This window comes from Ixodes scapularis, unplaced genomic scaffold (genome assembly GCF_016920785.2).
Source record: "Ixodes scapularis isolate PalLabHiFi unplaced genomic scaffold, ASM1692078v2 PGA_scaffold6__148_contigs__length_123643588, whole genome shotgun sequence".
Taxonomy (NCBI): Eukaryota; Metazoa; Arthropoda; class Arachnida; order Ixodida; family Ixodidae; genus Ixodes; species Ixodes scapularis.
Genome location: NW_024609881.1, coordinates 40,355,226 through 40,372,954, shown reverse-complemented (window position 1 = coordinate 40,372,954; position 17,729 = coordinate 40,355,226). Strand labels below are relative to the sequence as shown.

The following is a 17,729-nucleotide window of genomic DNA, read 5'->3' as shown; positions in this document are numbered from 1 at the left end:
GATTGTGTTGAAGCGTCCCGTGATCGCTGCGAATTTTGCCGAAAGTATGTCTACAAGAACAAAGTGATAGTTCCTGACGACCTGCTGAAAAAAACTGAAGTGAAATTTAATAAGTGCCTACTCCAATTTGGTAAATAATGAAACCACAAAGCATAAGCTTAAAGGACGTTGGCGAGAGCTGCGAAATTTAGGCGACCTTCGTCCAGATGACCTGAATTGGTCAAAGAGTGAAGGAACCACCGAAAAAAGTCTCATGGAAAGTTGCTAAAACTTGTTACTACAACAGACTCACGAGACGTTTTGGTTCGCGCGAGTAAAGCAACCGCGCCATCAATGGCCTGAATTTTGAGGATTCCAGTGCTGGCTCTACCCGCAAAGGAAGGGTTATGTCTTTGTGCTCATTTTGGTGGCATACCTACAGGCCAAAGCGCAGAAGTAAGCCTACGTTTCCCACACTTGGTGGGAGAACTGCGGGTGTTCATAATCGAGAACCCGCTAAGATGTAGCGCATGCGCCATGGCGGAGTCGCTTGTTAGTTATTATGTGATACTCACGAGAAGCCACCACTCAGTGCGGTCCTCCTTTGACTGCAATCGGTGTATGATAGAAGTGTGCAGTGAAGCGTACAGAAAAGCATTTCAAACAGCCGTGCTTGCAGACTAGGAGGTGATTTTCTCTTAACTCGTTTTGATATAGTGTTTCCGTGTCGACAGATGGTCACTGGACGCCTTGAAATTTTCATGCACTGGATCGAGCAAGCGTTGGTGTGAACGGTTGTTCGAAGACAGGTATGCTTTGGTTGCGTACTTCTGCTCGTCCCTCGTCCGTCTTCACGCTGTTTTAGAGCGCAGCTCTTAGGCGCCCGTTTCAGCGTTTCGCGGCGTCGGCGTAACCATCCCGCTAAATTCAGCGGTAAATTGAATTGATGTTGAGGTAACGTGACGTCAATTTCCCCTCTAAACCTAACAGAGAAACTGAATTTGGTCATGGATGTGGCCCGAAGTGACGTCTTGTCATTTTGCCCGCTAAATATAGCGAGAAAACTGAACTGGTGTTCAGGTCACATGACGTCAATTTCCCCACTGAATTTAGCGGGTAACTTAACCCGCTCAATTAAGCGCAGAACTTTTTTCCGCTAAACTTAGCGGGGCAGCTTAAGCTACTAAATTTAGCGGGAAAATTTCCGCGCTAAATTTAGAGGAAAATTTATCGAGGAATTTTAACGGGAGGAGGAGAGGAGGACGAGAGACGGAGGAGGAGGGGACGGAGGGAGGATGGACGAGGAAGAGACGAAATCGAGGGGAGGAGGAGGGGAAGGGGGACGAAAGGAAAAGGAAGAGGAGGAAGAGGGGAGGAGAAAAGGAGGAGGAGAAAAGGAGAGGAGGAGGAGGGGAGGAAGAGAAGGGAAGAGGAGGATGAGGAGAGGAGGAGGGAGGGGCATACTCTCCCTCCGTACCCTCCCTTCCTCTCCTCAAGAGCTGCGCTGTAAACTCGCATTACAGAGATTTGTAAACGTTCTTCATGTTTTCGCTTGTTAATGCACAACCAACTCGGACACATTTCAGCATCCCTCAAAAACTTCGTAGTAGAAACGAGCCGGACGCCCTTGCACGGAGTGTCAGCAAACTCAACTTGAAGTTCTATGAGAAATCAAAGGTATGGTAAACTGTAAAGAACAAGTACCCCAGGCATGTGACAAGTGCGAACATATACTATTCCTGTCACCGTCAGCTGTTCCCGTTGGCGTTGATAAAATGAACGGAACTAAAGATAAGTGTTGATTACAATTACGCCCTATGCGCAGTGCAGCCTATCTTACGATTAAGATGATGATACATGATTGAATCGTGTATCTACCCTCATTGACAAGAGTAGCAGAAAGGTTTAAGTAACATTTAACCCCGGATTGTTATAATCGTACCATATAAAGTGCGTATTAATTTCCCATGTACTTCACGAAATTTAGCCGTCCTCCTTTTATGCTAAGCTTGTGAGCTATTACGTAAAGGGCTAGCAATGTATCTAATAAAAAGTTTATTTGTAAAAAACAAAACAAGAAACAATGTCGCTTGGAAGTACCGACCAGCAACTTTCACCGACGTCGCTCAGGCCGATGCATTGAAGCCGGACGCTACAGCGAATGACCAATATGTATCTATTTTTCCACCTTCATAAGGAAAAAAACTTATTAACCCAAGCTGTCCCCATTATTGTATCGGTTTCCAAACACCAACGGGGCCGTTAATAACACAAAACAGCTTCCTCGAATCATTGTTTTCACCACGATGATTGTGCCTAAGGACCGATATCTGATTCCGGGGAGCACGGTTTCAAGGTGAGTGAAGTTGAAGTTTTCTGTATGTGATCTACCTTGCTAATACCTCTATAGGGTGCTGAACATTTGTAAGGTACTATATCATCTTTTTGTGCCTGCGAACCATCAAATGCCCAATAAGCGCAAATACAAATACGAAGGCACTATACAGAATTTCAGCTCGGCGTCCCCTCTTGTGCCCCCCATTCATGAAGAAAAGGCTCGTTGTACACCTAAGCACTTCTTATGAGTTGTGAATGCGAAAGCATGCGTGCCGTTCCTCCGCCCCTGTGTTTCGTTTGCGGCATATTTGCGTCGCCCGTGCGAGCGCTCTCCCAGCTCTCCTCGCAGCTCTGACCTTCGACGTTTCGTGTTACAAGCGCGCTCGCGGCACGGACACGCAGCGCCACGGGGCGGCGGTCGTTGAAACTGACGCGGGCAGAGACCAACTTGAAGCCTCGCGGACGCGCGCCAATCAATGGGACCGTAGGCGAAATCCATCAGCTTTACTTCGCTCCTTTTGGATCGGGGAAACTAGTTGCCGTTGTCTAGGCTTTCCGCGCGGTTTCATAGCTGGGAGTTGGCTTCCCTTGGAGAAAGGATTTAACGTGCGGTTTGGCGCGCTTCAAACTGATGACGTCGGCTCGCTCCATGGGACAGTTAATGCTTTCGCATTAATAAGCACTGTATCCGCTAAGAGCTCTCTTTGCAACCTGGCCATTGCATACGCTTATCATCTCGAGAATATAATAGCGGCTAACAGTGGAATTGGTGAAGTAATATATTGCTGCACTCACTCAGAGGGCAAGAAGCGCAAGTCTTATTTTTCAAATATCCAGCGTCTACCCATAGCGCAAGTTGGCGTTTGTCGCTCTTTGACTTCGCGTGCACGCTCAATGCTCATTAGAGGTTGATATGTTAACATTGATAACCATTTGCGTCAGGGGCGGTACAACTAAAATTTCTCCAGAAGCATACTGGGCTTGTGCATACATCCGCTGCATCCGCTGGTGCCTCCAACAAAATATTGTGGGAGAATATCTAAAAGAAACGAAGTTACCCACATGTATTCATCATCGCCTATTTTTAGTCATTCACATTTAATTTTTTCTAAAGACAGGTCGAGTGCGTGTATGTACCAAACCCAGCAGTTCTCTGGTGTATTAATCGTCCATTCATTTAGCCACAGCTGTATCCAATACAACGAGTGACAACGTTCAATGGCAGTGAACGACAAATGAAGAAAGCATGGTTTCAGCTTTGATGGGTGCTCAAGGCCCAAGGCCACTCAAGAGCCAATGACTTCGAGTTCATTGCCTCAGACATTTTGCGCGACTGAAGTTCGATCTAAGTGCCGGTTTGCGTAGAAGACGAGAGGCTACTTTTGCTCTCAATTACGGTAGGTGAGAAATTATAATTCGACAGCTTTTTGACAAAACCCTGACGAAGGTTCAGTTTCTATGTAACCTGTGTCTCATGACTGACTGTATGACGATGAATGAGTATATTTTACCTCTATTTCCCCAATACACCTTATTGCTGTCGTGATCGAGACAATACTGATGGAACTGCGTTGGTGCCTTCTAGCATAGGTATACAGGTGTGAGTCGTGTCGTGTCTGGTCGCGATCTGGTGGCGAGAAGCTCCGACCGCGGAAACGGCGGGCAGAGTCCAGGGTTACCCTGCGGAGGTGGCAATGATGATGGCGGCGGTGGAGACGATGATGATCTCCCGACAGTTTCTAACAGTATGTACTCCGCTCTTAACTTTTAACATACGAAAACATTGCACTTGCCCTACTCATGGACGCACTTTTCTTGATTATCATAAATGTTACTTTTAAATGAATCCGCTAATGAAATGTGTCTTGATTGCAAGCAAAATACCTAATATACTATACCTTTATTATTCTTCTCCTTATCGGAACGAGACGTAACCTTGTATATTTTATGAGGAATACGCCCATCTTCTAATCGGGCTGTGATACTAAGAGGTTCAATTCTTAGTTCATCGTTCAGAATTCCTTTCTGAAACAAAACAAAAGCTGAGTTGATAAAAAATGAAAAAAAGCATACATTCGGTAGACGACAACTTAGGTTATAAACAGGGTTTTTTAATATCAACTACGTTCGAAACGATAGGCGGTAAAATCTAGGTTGATTTAGGAATTAGCAAGAATACACGACTTACTTAGATCTTTTTAGCAAAATGCTGGCAAATTATGTTATTCTCGGTAGAGCTCCTGGACAACGGCAGTGATGACGAGAGGTCAATTTATGAAATGTTTTTAATTGGAAAATTATAAAGGTGATTATAAACGTGTGATGAAAATAAATTCCAAATATCGCTCTCTTATTGAGTCACAAAAAATAATAGAATTCATCTAAGCAAGTGATTGAAGTAGCATTTGAAATAATAAAGTTTAGATCACCGTTTCAAATTCTTGCTTTTTGCATAAAAAAGGAGGCAACTCCTTCATCACCCAAAGAAATAATGAAATATTTTAGTAAATAAGCATTATTAGTACAATTTCTTAGGTATTTTAATTGTCAGTCTCTAGATATGATTACTATGTAAACTCATTATTGTAGACTTCGAGATATCACCAAAATAATGTCACAAAGCACTAAGGTTTAACTAAAATAAACTTTGAAAATAACTCCCTAATTCAAGCCATAGTAAACTTCAAAAACCAAAACCCGTTTTTAACAGAATCACTATGAAGCCAATAAAATATAAAAATAAACTGTTAAGCCTTCTAGTGTTATCAGTACGGCTTTTTAATTCTCCATCAAATTCCAGTAATAAAAACGTTAGTTCGCCAAATGGATAACATGTTTTATAAAATTTTAACAAGCATTTGACACTTCAAGAGAAAGTCTTTTTATTGCAAAATTAAATGACAATGTTTGATTTAGTAAAGATATCAGGGGAATGTCATGATCAGCTGTATTTACCCAAATTTATTATCAAATAGCAATATAAGGTGTTCTTAAAAGAATATCGCTTATTAAACATGCAATTGGGAGCTGTTTCCAAGTCTTTCAGACCTTGTTTTTAGGGAACGACAGATATATGTTATGGTTTCATATGCAAATAACATACACATCTTTGAAATATTTATTCGGCTTAAGTACTTCTACGGGCATCACGATAAGTGTAGAGATCGTCAGGAAACTAGATTCTTAGATGAAAATTTTTATTCGCGGTGGAAGCAAGAGCAGGAGTTTTCAGCGTTGTCCCTTTTTCTGTAAGCTAAAATATTACTAGTAAAATAACAATGGTATTGAATTACTGTTTATGCGCGCACGGACAAAATTAAAGATTGAAAACTAAAACAGAATGCATGCAAATGCAGTAATTTTTCTTAACATTTCTAAGATCCACAAGTATTCAGATTCGGCAAATATGTTAACTTTAATCTTAATTAAACAGTTTACAATAAAATTACTTTGAATTATATACTAATGAAAAGGTATTAAAAAAATGTTGCAAGTTTGCCGAAAACAGATTTGTGTAAAAATCCGCAGAAAGATGAGAAGAAAAGGATTTTATTGTGCAGTATATATTCTTTTGCTATCGTTTACACACATCCAGAATCCGTGTACACACCAAATCTGTGACTTAAAAATATGTTTACGTCCTTCAAAATTTGCGATTTACTTATTTGTGTTTTTTTTATTTTTATGCCGCAATTGGGAATATAATATATCAGTAAATATTTCGTTCATCTTGAGTTCCAATGTATTGATTGGATTTTTTAATATAGCCTATTTTCACTTAATAATAAGACGTCAGTATTATCAAATTGTGTTTATATTATTTATGAACTCTAAAAGCGCCGATATATTAAATGATAACCTCTGCTGGTTTGCGTCCGTGACCTCCCAAATAGGATTTGCCTCGCCGTGATTGACAGGATATTTGCCTCTCCGTAAAACCGGTGATTGGGCATTCATATTGAATATACAAAAGCTTTGGTTTGGACAATCGCCAACTTTCACCACAGAAGCGCTTTTTATCGCGTACGTCGCTAGTAGTGACATATTTGAAAGATTTATTCGCGGATTCAATTCCGCGTACGTTTGTTATGTTGTAATTTCTAAATTTGCTTCTACTAAGACTTCTACTTCTACTAACCACGAGGCGCTCTGTTTGGCTCAGAGCGCCTCATGGTTACAGCGTAACTTCCAAGTTATTCATATCAAAAGCACAATTTTCTTCTTGTTCACTTCGAGTGGCATATCTAGATATAAAGAAGGAGTATACCACTTCAACTGCGCCGTTTCTGTCTTCCACGGCAACTGATGCCATTTGATATCTGTCATGATACATGTTTGCTCCAAGTTTCTTTCCACCCATCTGTTAAAAAATATAAAATAAATTACGCGCTTTGTCACCGAACGTTTAGATCGAATGATCATAAAATATTTGTTTTATATAAAAACACTTGAGGTGGGGTGGAGGTGCGGTGTACCGCAGCCCATGAAGCGTACACCTCGACGCCGCGTAGCGCAAGCCCAGGCCCCGGCTCAATAAGGCCGTCCATGGAAACAACGAGGCCCGAGGAAGTCCCCTTGTTCAAGGTTTTCCCCCAGAATTCGGTGTACTGCTGGAGGACCCACCAGTCGACGAAGCCGACGATGAGCAACCAATCTTCGCAAACCCCTACCGCGACTCCCATCGTCTACCTGTCCCTTGCCCCTCGGAGAGCTGCGTTATTCCGCGGCGATATATGCGAAGACCTTGACGACTGGATCCAGCAGTTCGAACGAGTGGGTCGCCATAATGAATGGACGCCGGCCCAGTGCCCGCAGAGCATCTGTTTTTCACTGGAGGGAAGGGCGGGACATTGGTACGAAAACCGCGTAACAACGATCCCCTCATGGGAACTGCTCGAAGAGGGTCTCCGACGGACGTTCTCGAGTCAACATGATTCGAGAGGGCCGAAGATCTGCTTCGGTCAAGAACTCAAAACGCGAATGACAGTGTCCCAAACTTCGTGGAAGATGTTTGCGCCTGAGTTCACGCGCCTACCCTAAGGCCACAGAAGAAAATAAGCTACAAGTCCTGATACGAGGCGTAAGAGACGACATCTTCGGAAACCTCATCCGTAACCAGCCGAGGAGGGTTGATGGATTTGTAACCGAGGCAGCAAACAGTGGGTGACTACTAGCGGCTCGAGCCCACCACTACCACCAGCACGGCAACGCCTCAACACTCGCACTGCCGCACTCCGAGCTCAGCGCAAAAGGTGACAACCTTCGCGACATCATCGGAGAAGTCGTTCGAGAGTAGCACTGAAAGCGGCTGCCTGCCGCTGGTCGTCCAGCATTTCTCTCCAATGTCGACATCCGCGAAGGGGTCCAGTGGGCACTTCAGCCAGAAGTCCCTGTCGACTCCGCATAAGTAGCACCGGCGCCGACATACGCCGCCGTGGCACGTTGTCTACAGCCACCCGTCGCTCAACACTACGAGGCTCCTCCCCGACGCGACCCTCCATCGCTGCAGTACACCCGACGTTCGCCCGGAGTAGCCTGCGCCTAGGAAGACAAACGTGTGGAGAACGGCTGACCACCGCCCGATCTGCTCTCACTGTAGGGAAGCCGATCACATTTGCCGGCGATAATAATATATCTTTATTACACGAAAAGATATACATCGTTTCAAACAAGCCCGCAAAAGCACGTGATTGCTTGTAGACATGGCCTGACGACCAGCAAAGACACTACTAATAATATCAAAATATGCAAAGCACAAAATAAATAGAAAAACCCAGTACTCTTAAACCATACGACAATTTGAAAATCGTGTTTACAAAAACAATTTCTAAGTTCTTTTTTATTCACTCCAAACAGATGTAGATGTAAATGTTCGTCAGGCAACAAATTAAAGAAATGAGCAACGTAAGAAGACCGAACTTGGTTTCGGTAATTTATGTGTACCCTAGGGAAGGCAAACCGCTCTATTTTTTCTCAAAACCTTTTTTTAAGGTTTCTTATGCGTACTATTATAATAATTCTTAACTAGTATTTCATAGATATATAATCTTTCAGATGACAAAAGCTGTAGCAAACGCATTTTTGACTCTGTTCTTAACTCATCCAATTTCGTTCCATGTGCTAAATGTCTACAAACGTTCCGCAAAGTATTATATAACTTACTTTTTCTAGAGTTCGAACAAAAATCATAAACTGTTATACCCTACCGAAGCATCGACTCTCCCAAAGCTTGAAAAACCCTCCCTCTCAAAGTCAGGCTGGTTACAACTCGAAAACAATATAAATATGCATGTTAACACCGCAGCTTGGGTTAGTTGGTTTTCCATAATTAGTACTTCACAGCGCATAAACGTCTCACAATAGGAAGAACTCATTCAAACACTGACACAAAAACAAACACAGATCGCTGACTCACATCTCTTTGTATTTAGGCTTCAATTTCTTCCACTTTGTATTAAACAAAATCTGGAAATTGTTTTGTCATTTTTTTCGCCTATTAAAACGAATTTGTAAAAAAGTACACGATTATCATCTTAGGTCTAAATAAGCCAAGAATTTTGCCGATAAGGTAAGAGATGGGCTGCTCACACATCCATCGTCAAGCCTGGCAATATGCTTTGCTTCAATTGTTTCTCTTGTTGGCTGGTTGTTGCTTCGGTCAAGCACGGTGCAACTACGTAGTTGTGCTGCATACCCGCAATCCCGGTAGTGCAGACCTAAATGTCATGAGTTGGCTCTAGTGATGTTATTTCTGGTGTTAATAGAATAACCCATCTCTCACCTTATCCGCAGAAGAATTGGCTTATCTAACATTAAGATGATAATCGCAGACTATTTTACAAATTCGTTTTAATAAGCGAAAAAAATGACAAAACAATTTTCAGATATTGCTTTAATACGAAGTAGAAGAAAACGAAGCCTAAATACAAAGAGTTGTGAGCCAGCGACGTGTTTCTTTTTTTTTTTTGTGTTTGTGATGGAGTGAGTGCTTGCTATCGCGAGGCGTTTATGCGCTGTAAAGTAAAAATTATAAAAATGCGGATACTGCGCAAAGTCATTCCTCAAGATACTCAATCTGACCATTCCCAGAAAGATTTTCACAAAAAAAATCCAGATATTTTATTTTTGGTGACATATTCAAGCGGCATACAATTAAATTTCTCGCAGTTAGGTCGACGTAGAACCAGCGGTATATTAAATGGTATTGTTTTATGAGGATTGCGGAAACACTTTAGTGTCATTTCATCTGTGTTAAGGGATATGCGATTGTTTTGAGCCATGCCATTAGCTCGTGGATATCAATTTGAAGGGACGACAGAGCTTCTGATTTGTTTTTTTCCGTGAAGAGCGGTATCATCGGCATATTGAAAAACGCGTAAACAAGAGTTTAATTTAACTTTGTCATTACCATAGTTGATAAAAAAAGTACCCAAACTGGATCCTTGGGGAACACCTGAAGGAACCATCAGTAAATTGCTTTTAAAGTCACCAATATTTACTACTTGACTCCGTTGTGAGAAGTAGTGGATTAAAACGTTTATAAATGAGACCCCAAAGCCCAGGTGTTCTAGTTTGTATATGAGTAATTTTAAATGCCCCTAACCGCAACCCGGGCTGCGCGTGTCTCACCCGAACAACCCCCCACCACGTTGCGGCGAGCGTCCTTGAGAAATCGAGGAATGCATTCGTCGTCCGCCGTCTTGAGCTGCCGCTTCTCAACAAGGTTCCCACTCGCCTTCACCCCGACGTCCTGCATCACCTGTCTATAGGTCTTGCAGAAAAAGCTTGTCTCCCATGTCCCGGCGAAAAAACTAAGCGCAGCAATCATGTGGAATTAAAAGCGCAAATACGACTAGGAAGGATAGACAAGGGAGACAGAATATCGTATTTGCGCTGTTAATTCCACATAAAGATAGCCAACTAGCCCACTAGATGATCGTAAGCGCAGCAACCCCTGCAGGTTGGGTTGACGTCGATCGAAGACGTAAACAGCCCCGAAGAACGCCGGACGCCTCTCGCACGACCGACGCCATTCATCGGAGGGACACTTCAGCAAAAGTGTCCAAAACCTTCAACGTTGTAATCGACGGCCCCGACGAGTCGGCACTCGTGAACACGGGTGCAGACTACTGTCTTGATTGGGAAGCTCTTTCGCCGACTTGGGGAAAGCGACGGTACCATAGGACGGCTCGCAAATACAAACCGCGGGAGGCCACATGATAACGCCAATGGGAAGGTGCACTGCACGAGTGGATATTTAGGCTGAGAACTGCCCTGTGAAGTTCGTCCTTCCCCAAGAGTGTGCGGGATAGATTATTCTCGGGGTGTATTTCTTGTGCGAATATGGCGCCGCCATCAATCTGGGAGAAAATCGGTTGACGGTAAGAAAACTTGCCCCACTGCTAAAGCAACCCAACGCCACGTCACCTGCAGTCCGAGTTATCACCAACCACTTGAGGCTGGAGTCAGGATCGAGTGTGCGTTTACCCGTTAGAATTGATGACGCTACTTGCGGCGAACTTCTGCTCGAGGGATGTGCTGAGTTGCTTCCACGAAAAGGATCGGCTACGTAAGACGTGAATCGAAGCTGCAGGACGGGCATGCGACGGTCCTCGTTACTTATTTCCGACAAGATCCGCGACACCTTACGAAAGGTACTGCAGTGGGCCATGTTGAAGATATCCGCGACTCAGCCGCGATCACCGCACTCTCAAAAGACCCGACTTGATCGCAGCTGAGAACTCCGTCCTCAGAGCATGACATCGACCCAAAGCTTCCTTCTTCTGAACGACAACATCTGCACGAGCTTCTCAGCGAGCTCGGCAAAAGTGCTTCGCCACGTTCTCAAGGGTGTGGCAAATGACGGTATTAAAGCAGGGCTCTGTTACCAACGGCGATGCACTTCCTTTCCGCCAATCCCCTTACCGAGTCTCTTTAAAGGGAGAGATGTCATTCAAGAGCAAGTTCGAGAAATGCTGAATGACGACATCATTCAACCTTCGAGCAGCCTTTGGGCCTCTCCAGTTGTGATTGTCACGAAGAAGGACGGAACTCTAAGGTTCTGCGTGGACTATCGTCGACTGAACGCCGTGACAAAAAAAAGACGTGTATCTACCTCCCTACATCGATGAAACATTAAACAGGCTGCACAAAACCCGGTATTTGTCGTCGATTGACCTAGAGAATGGCAACTGGAAGATTGAAGTCGACGAAAGCGACCGTGCGAAAACTGCATTTGTTACGCCTGAAAAACTGCACGAGGTCAAAGAGATGCCTTTTGGACTTCGTTTAGCACGAGCGACCTTCCAGCGTGTCATGGACACCATGCTGGCCAGTCTGAAATGGCAGAGTCGTCTCCTCTACCTGGACGACGTCGTTGTATTTTCACGCGATTTCGACGAGCACTTGAGACGCCTTCGAGCCGTGGTCCAGGCAATCAAGATGGTCGGACTCATCTTCAGGCTGAGGAAATACCGTTTCGCCTATGACAAACTGAAGTTCTTAGAGCACGTAGTGAACAAGGAGGGTATTCGTCCTGACCCCGAGAAGTCTCGTGCCGTTGCCGCCTTTTCTCCGCCGTTGGACAGAATGTCAGTACGTACATAGGTTCTTGGGCCTCTGCGCTTTCATAGACGCTCCGTTCGAGAATTCGCCCATCTTTCTGCAGAGCTAACTCATCTCGAAAAGGACGCTGTGAAATTCCGATGGGAAGACGAACACCAGCGGGCATTCGACAAGCTTAAGCAGACTCCAGACACCACCGATCCTCGGCCATTTTGATCAGTCTGTACAAACGGATATCCACACCGACGCAGGTAAAGACCAAGGGATCACTTACGCAGGTCGGAATTTGTCTATGGTGGAGAAGATCTACTCAACGGCAAAACAAAAGAGTACATTGCTGTCGTCTGGGCGATAACGAAGTTTGGACCGTACTTATACGAAAGTCCACTCCGCCTTGTGACAAATCACCACCCGCTCTGCTGGCTCCTCAACCTGAAGCTCCCATCAGAACGCCTTGCTCGGTGGAGTTTACGTTTGCAGATGTTTGACATGACCGTGGTGTACAAGTCCGGTTAGAAGCGCAGTGACGCCGACTGTCTGTCAAGGCCCGCCGTCGAAGCCGAACCCACCCACACCAACAACGATGACCACGAGTGCTTTCTCGGCGAAATAAATGTCAGTGACATGGCAGCACTTCAACGAGCTGATCATAAACTGCAAGCGCTCATCAAGCCCCTAGAGGGACAAGGTACTAAAGTTCCCCAAGTCTTCTTACCAGCCCTGCCAACCTTTGAAATTCGACAAAGTGTGCTGTTCAAAAATAACTTCTGCAGGAACGACGAAAAGAACAAAGCGTGAACGTTGGTAGTTCCTACCAACTTTCGCGAAGAATTCTCCCAAGGCAGCCATGACGACTCGACGGCTGGGCACCTTGGTTATAGTAGGACACTTGCCAGGATTTCTGAGAAGTATTAGTGGCCTAAGGTTCCGAAGACTGTTTATAACCACACGAGGTCCTGCCACGTATGCGAACAACGGAAGAAACCGCCGATGAAGCCGGCAGGACTCCTGTTCCCGATTGCGCGGCCGACCAACCAGTTCAACCAGATTGGAACGAATTTTCTCGGCTCATTCTCGTCATAAACGCGAGGCAACAAGTTGTAAATTGTCGCAATCGATTACCTAACACGGTGCGCTGACACAAAAGTCCTTCAAATGAGAACTGCCATAGAAGTCGCCACGTTTTTGTTAAATGCATCGCTCTCTGGCACGGCGCCCTCAAAATCCTGATTACAAACCAAGGATCATCATTCAATACACATATGACGCGAGAGATCCTTCGTCTCAGCCATACCAGCCGCCGTCGAACTACGAAGTACCATTCCCAGACCTATGGGCTGGCGGAACGGCTAAACAAGACCATCGCCGACATGATGTCAATGTAGGTTGACGTGGAACACAAGTCGTGGGATGAAGTTTTATGTCACGTTCGCGTAAAACACTGAAGTTCCGGAGACCACAGGAGTTAGAGCATTTGAACTGGTTCACGGTCGCAAGCTAACGACGATACTCGACGCGGTGCTGCCCCACAAGCTAGCTGCTGATGGAAGTGACGACGCTCAGATGGTTGCTCAACGGGTTGAAGACCGCTAACTTACCCGGCTCAGGATCCAAGACCAGCAGCCTGTCGACTCTGGCCGCTACAATCTCAGTCGTCGGGACGTCCCCTTCCAGCCCGTAGACAGGGTGTGGGTGTGGAAACCGATCTGTCGTCGTGGCCTGAGTCAGAAACTGATAAAACGGTACTTTGTTCCCTACCAGATTGTCCTCCACCCAGGGGACTTGAACTGCGAAGTGGCGCCTGCCGGAACTCGGGTTTGTTCACACGGACGGCCACGACCCGAGGTGGTTCATGCCGTTCGTCTCAAGCCTTTGAACGCTCGATAGGACTGTGGATATTTCGTGTTCCAGGTGAATGTTCAGTGCACCGTTACTTTTGTTTTGCTCTGTTTTGTTGTGGGTTGCATCGGCGCGAAGCACTTCTTTAAGGGGGGAGTGACACCGCGCGGGGAACTAGCCGAGTAAGCAGCGCGCCTGTGACCGAATGGTTATTGTGCTTGGCTCCCACGCAAAGAGCCGAGGTTCGACGTCTGGGAGCGGTCACGCCTTTTTGTTCTTTCTGTAACTGTCGCGCTCCGGTGTTTTCGACAATACTTTGATTATTCGATGTTGGAATATTCTACGCGCCGAACTTCCTACGCCGACTGTTACAGAAACCCACGCGTGTGCGTATAAGGAGCTCCGTGGGGGAACTTGATCGAGTCACAATTTCGCCTGCATTCGATCGTGCCGTTACACCGTCATCGACGCCTGTTATTCGTCATTTATTCTTCTTTTGTATTGGTACAAGTTGGGGACCAATAAACTTTTAGTTTCTCCAGTTATTTGCCGCCTCATCACTCGTCATTCGTGACATTGTAAGTTTTTTAGTACACAAATTTCAGCCGTCAGGTTACTGTTTCTACTTAAGATATGTATTCCCCTCTCTATAGGCACCTATCTTATATTACTTTACATCGTTGCTACTTTGATAGTTAACAGAACCGAAACGTTATCTGCAACGTTCTACCAAAGAGAATTAAAAACAACCCTCGGATCATTTTAGATGTCAACGGCAGAACGATGCCATAATTTGCAATTTCTAAAAAAATATGGTAGTTAATGCCTTTATTATCATTATATTGCACCATTCGTCAATAAAATAAGCCATTACTTAAGACTTAAAACAATTTAATCACCACTTTTACCCTCTAGTGGGAAGAAGGTATCAAAGGCACCCTCCCAGACAAATGTAACTCTTTTAAACGCGTGTATTATAAAGCCTATACCGGGCAATAGTAAATAGGATCGCCAAATCATATATTGTCACAGATAATGCGTGACACATAGTTAAGTACGGATAATAAAAAGGCTAAGGCTGCGAAATTATGTTCATAAATAAAAAAATTAAGGAGTGATTGGTAAAGTGCCAAGCCGACACGAGAGCTAACGTAAAAATTGCAAAAGCAGGAATTTTACATCTGAAATAAACAAAACAATCTAAGACGTACAAACATATTTATAAATCCTTAATTATTGCGAGGTTTGAGTGATCACAAAGTACGAGAATGGTGTTATGTGTTCTCTGTTTCTATGCTTGTTCTGCCTAGTTAGTAACTTAAGCCCAAAAGGGAGAAAACATTTGCTATTCCGAAACAAACATTCGGCAGATTTTTGTATTTAATTTCCATTCTGCAATTGTAATGAATCTTAGACCTGAAACTATATTCCTCACTGTATGCACTGCTGCCTTGCCATTCTACTATCTTTATTTGTTAAGCACATTTATGGCTGGATTTGAAGTATACAAAGTAAGCACATATTTTTGCCGGTATAAAATGATGGCTCCACCGGGCTCCACTACTATACGGTTACAGAAGACTTTCTTTTGTGCAACAAGTAACCAGCTTATGTGGGATAGTGTTACTTAAGCTGTGGAATGAAAAGAAACAAGTAGCTGGCCTTACAAAAGCCGCCGTATACGCCATTGCAAAATACTGGTTTTACGGACACTATGTTGACATGTTGTAAGTACTTTTCTAAATCTCTTAGCGGGCTACTCCAGCGCTTGATGGTGATTAACGCATCTTCGACGCATATGTGCTAATGTAGATATGACCCTGAAAAGAGTACTAGCTCTTAGCTTAATTTATATTGACGCAGTGTGTTTTATGAATATTGAAACTCACACATTTGTCGACTGTTGTTCCATCAATGGTCTCGCGGAATATCAAGTTGTCTGCAAGCACTGAACTTTTCTCCAGCTTAAGAATTATGTCATCTTGAATGTAGAGCAACTTTTCAACGTTCAGTCCTCTTGCCTCAAGAAGCCTTGGATAGACGACGTACTCAGGAAAAGGCACTGCACATATAAGAAATGGAAATTAATTGGCTCGTTATAATTTTAGTCGTATTGACTTCTTCGTAATTCAGCTGTTGCAATCACTTTGAAAACAAGATTTGTGTACTCCGCCGAAACTGCTAAAAGGGGCTGGGGCGTTGATATTATTTTATGAATTATTAACTTGTGGAAGTAGATTTTAATTTCATTCATTCGTAGCGTTAGGACCCGGTGAAAATGAAATCTAACGTCTAAATTTAAATATTTGGCAGTCAAATACATCATTCATTCACCCTCGCATCTTCCAAAGTACAAAGGCATCAAAATGACCTTGAATATTCACTTTTTAAATTTTATTTCATCAAGGAAGACGCAGTAATAAAGTAAAAGTGATGCTATAAGGTTCAGTTATTTTGTTAACTACGCTACGTAGATAAAATATAACTGAAACTCAGTTAATATATATTGCTATTTTATTTTGCCTAAAATTAAATAGGCGCAGAAGGTAGCTGCAAAGCTCAAACTCAAATATGAAAATGAAATTCCACGACCATATGTAGTGAAGGCTGATGAAGAACCAGGGATCATTGGTACAAACCTTAGTAGCACAGAGATGCGAGGAGGGAGCCAAAGTAAAACGAATTCATTTTTGGAGGGTGGGACGTTCGTAGTACAGCTTCCACCCCTAGCAGCGCTTAGTGGCACCCCGTAAGACTCAGTCTGCCGACCGGCGTCGTATGCTAAAGTTATATCGGCATGTTGGAAATTTTTTTCCCAAACGCATAAAAACCTTTTAACGTTTTTGAAATGTCTGTTTCAAAGGACATTCCAGATTCCAAAAATGTTTGGCGAATTGATAGGCAATATACTTCTTCCAAAACCGACGCGCCCCATCGCGGAGCAATGCCACGCAGCGCACTCTGAAAACCAGTTGGCCATTCAGTTTCGGTTCGATTGAGAAGCTTCATCTCATTTTAGGGGAAAATCAGTCCACTTCCTGCTGGATTATGCAACTGGAAATGAGGCAGTTTAGCAAGATTCCAGCTAAAATCCAGCTGGGCCCAAATTAAATCCAGCTGGACTGCCAAATTTCCAGTTCCACAATTCAGATGGAAATGGACTGATTTTCGCCTGGGTATGCCATCACTCCGCGACCGAACGCGGTGCTTGCGTTTTTGATTATCTGACCTTTTATGAATGTACAACACACTCATTCTCGAGCGATACAAAACGAAGACTGGGGCACTTTGCTTGGTTCCCGAAACACCGGATATTGTGCGTGCGTATGCAAACGTAGTAAGACGTTTCTAAGTCACCTCACCCCACGAGTGCATCTTTGAGCTCAATGTCAGTAATCCCGTCTAGTACCAGTGAACTACAACTGAAATTTGGTCACCTTGAGCCCTACACGTAATTTTTTGCCAAGCTTCCGCTTCTTGTTACTTCATTGGCTGAAAAGCATGCCGCATCTTCACAGGCGCACGGCGCATGAACTTTTAAGTAAATGCAATGAATTCGACCTCACTACTGCAGAAAAGTTACTATGGTGTGTCATCACATATCTCACACTCAAATTTTATTCCGATAGAAGATTACGCTTTCGCAAACGCTGAGACCTGCTAGCTACGACGAAGCCCCTAACCAAGCGTCCGCTACTCCTCTCTAAGTCTTTTTGGACGAGCTTTTACTGACGCCCAAGATCTGTGCCTGACCGGTACGTCTGAAATTATCACGGCATACTCAGTCAGGAAGAAAGCAAACACATTACAAATATTATGGCCATTAGCAACCGTGAAATGCGCTTTGAATAATTTCGTTCGTTTGGCGCACCGCATAGGGGTTGATGTTCGTGTGGCGCACTTCCGGCGAACGGTGCGACATTCTTCACACAAGTGCTCGACTTTTGCTTTCTTAAAACGGTTTGTACGTGCGAATGTGTCTATATGGTTGCATAATACTTTTCTGCGCA

At 44.1% G+C, this 17,729-nt stretch overlaps 1 protein-coding gene across 1 annotated transcript in view; it reads right to left on the bottom strand.

Moving 5' to 3' along the window:
* Positions 1–6,676, bottom strand: part of LOC120836117 — a 90,640-nt gene extending 83,964 nt beyond the window's left edge. The window contains exons 1-2 of the mRNA XM_040210514.1: positions 6,584–6,676; positions 4,215–4,341 (exon numbers count right to left, since the gene is read on the bottom strand). Coding sequence (XP_040066448.1) covers positions 4,215–4,341; positions 6,584–6,676 — 220 coding nt within the window. The remainder of the gene's footprint in view (positions 1–4,214; positions 4,342–6,583) is intronic.
* Between the last annotated feature and the right edge of the window lie 11,053 nt (positions 6,677–17,729).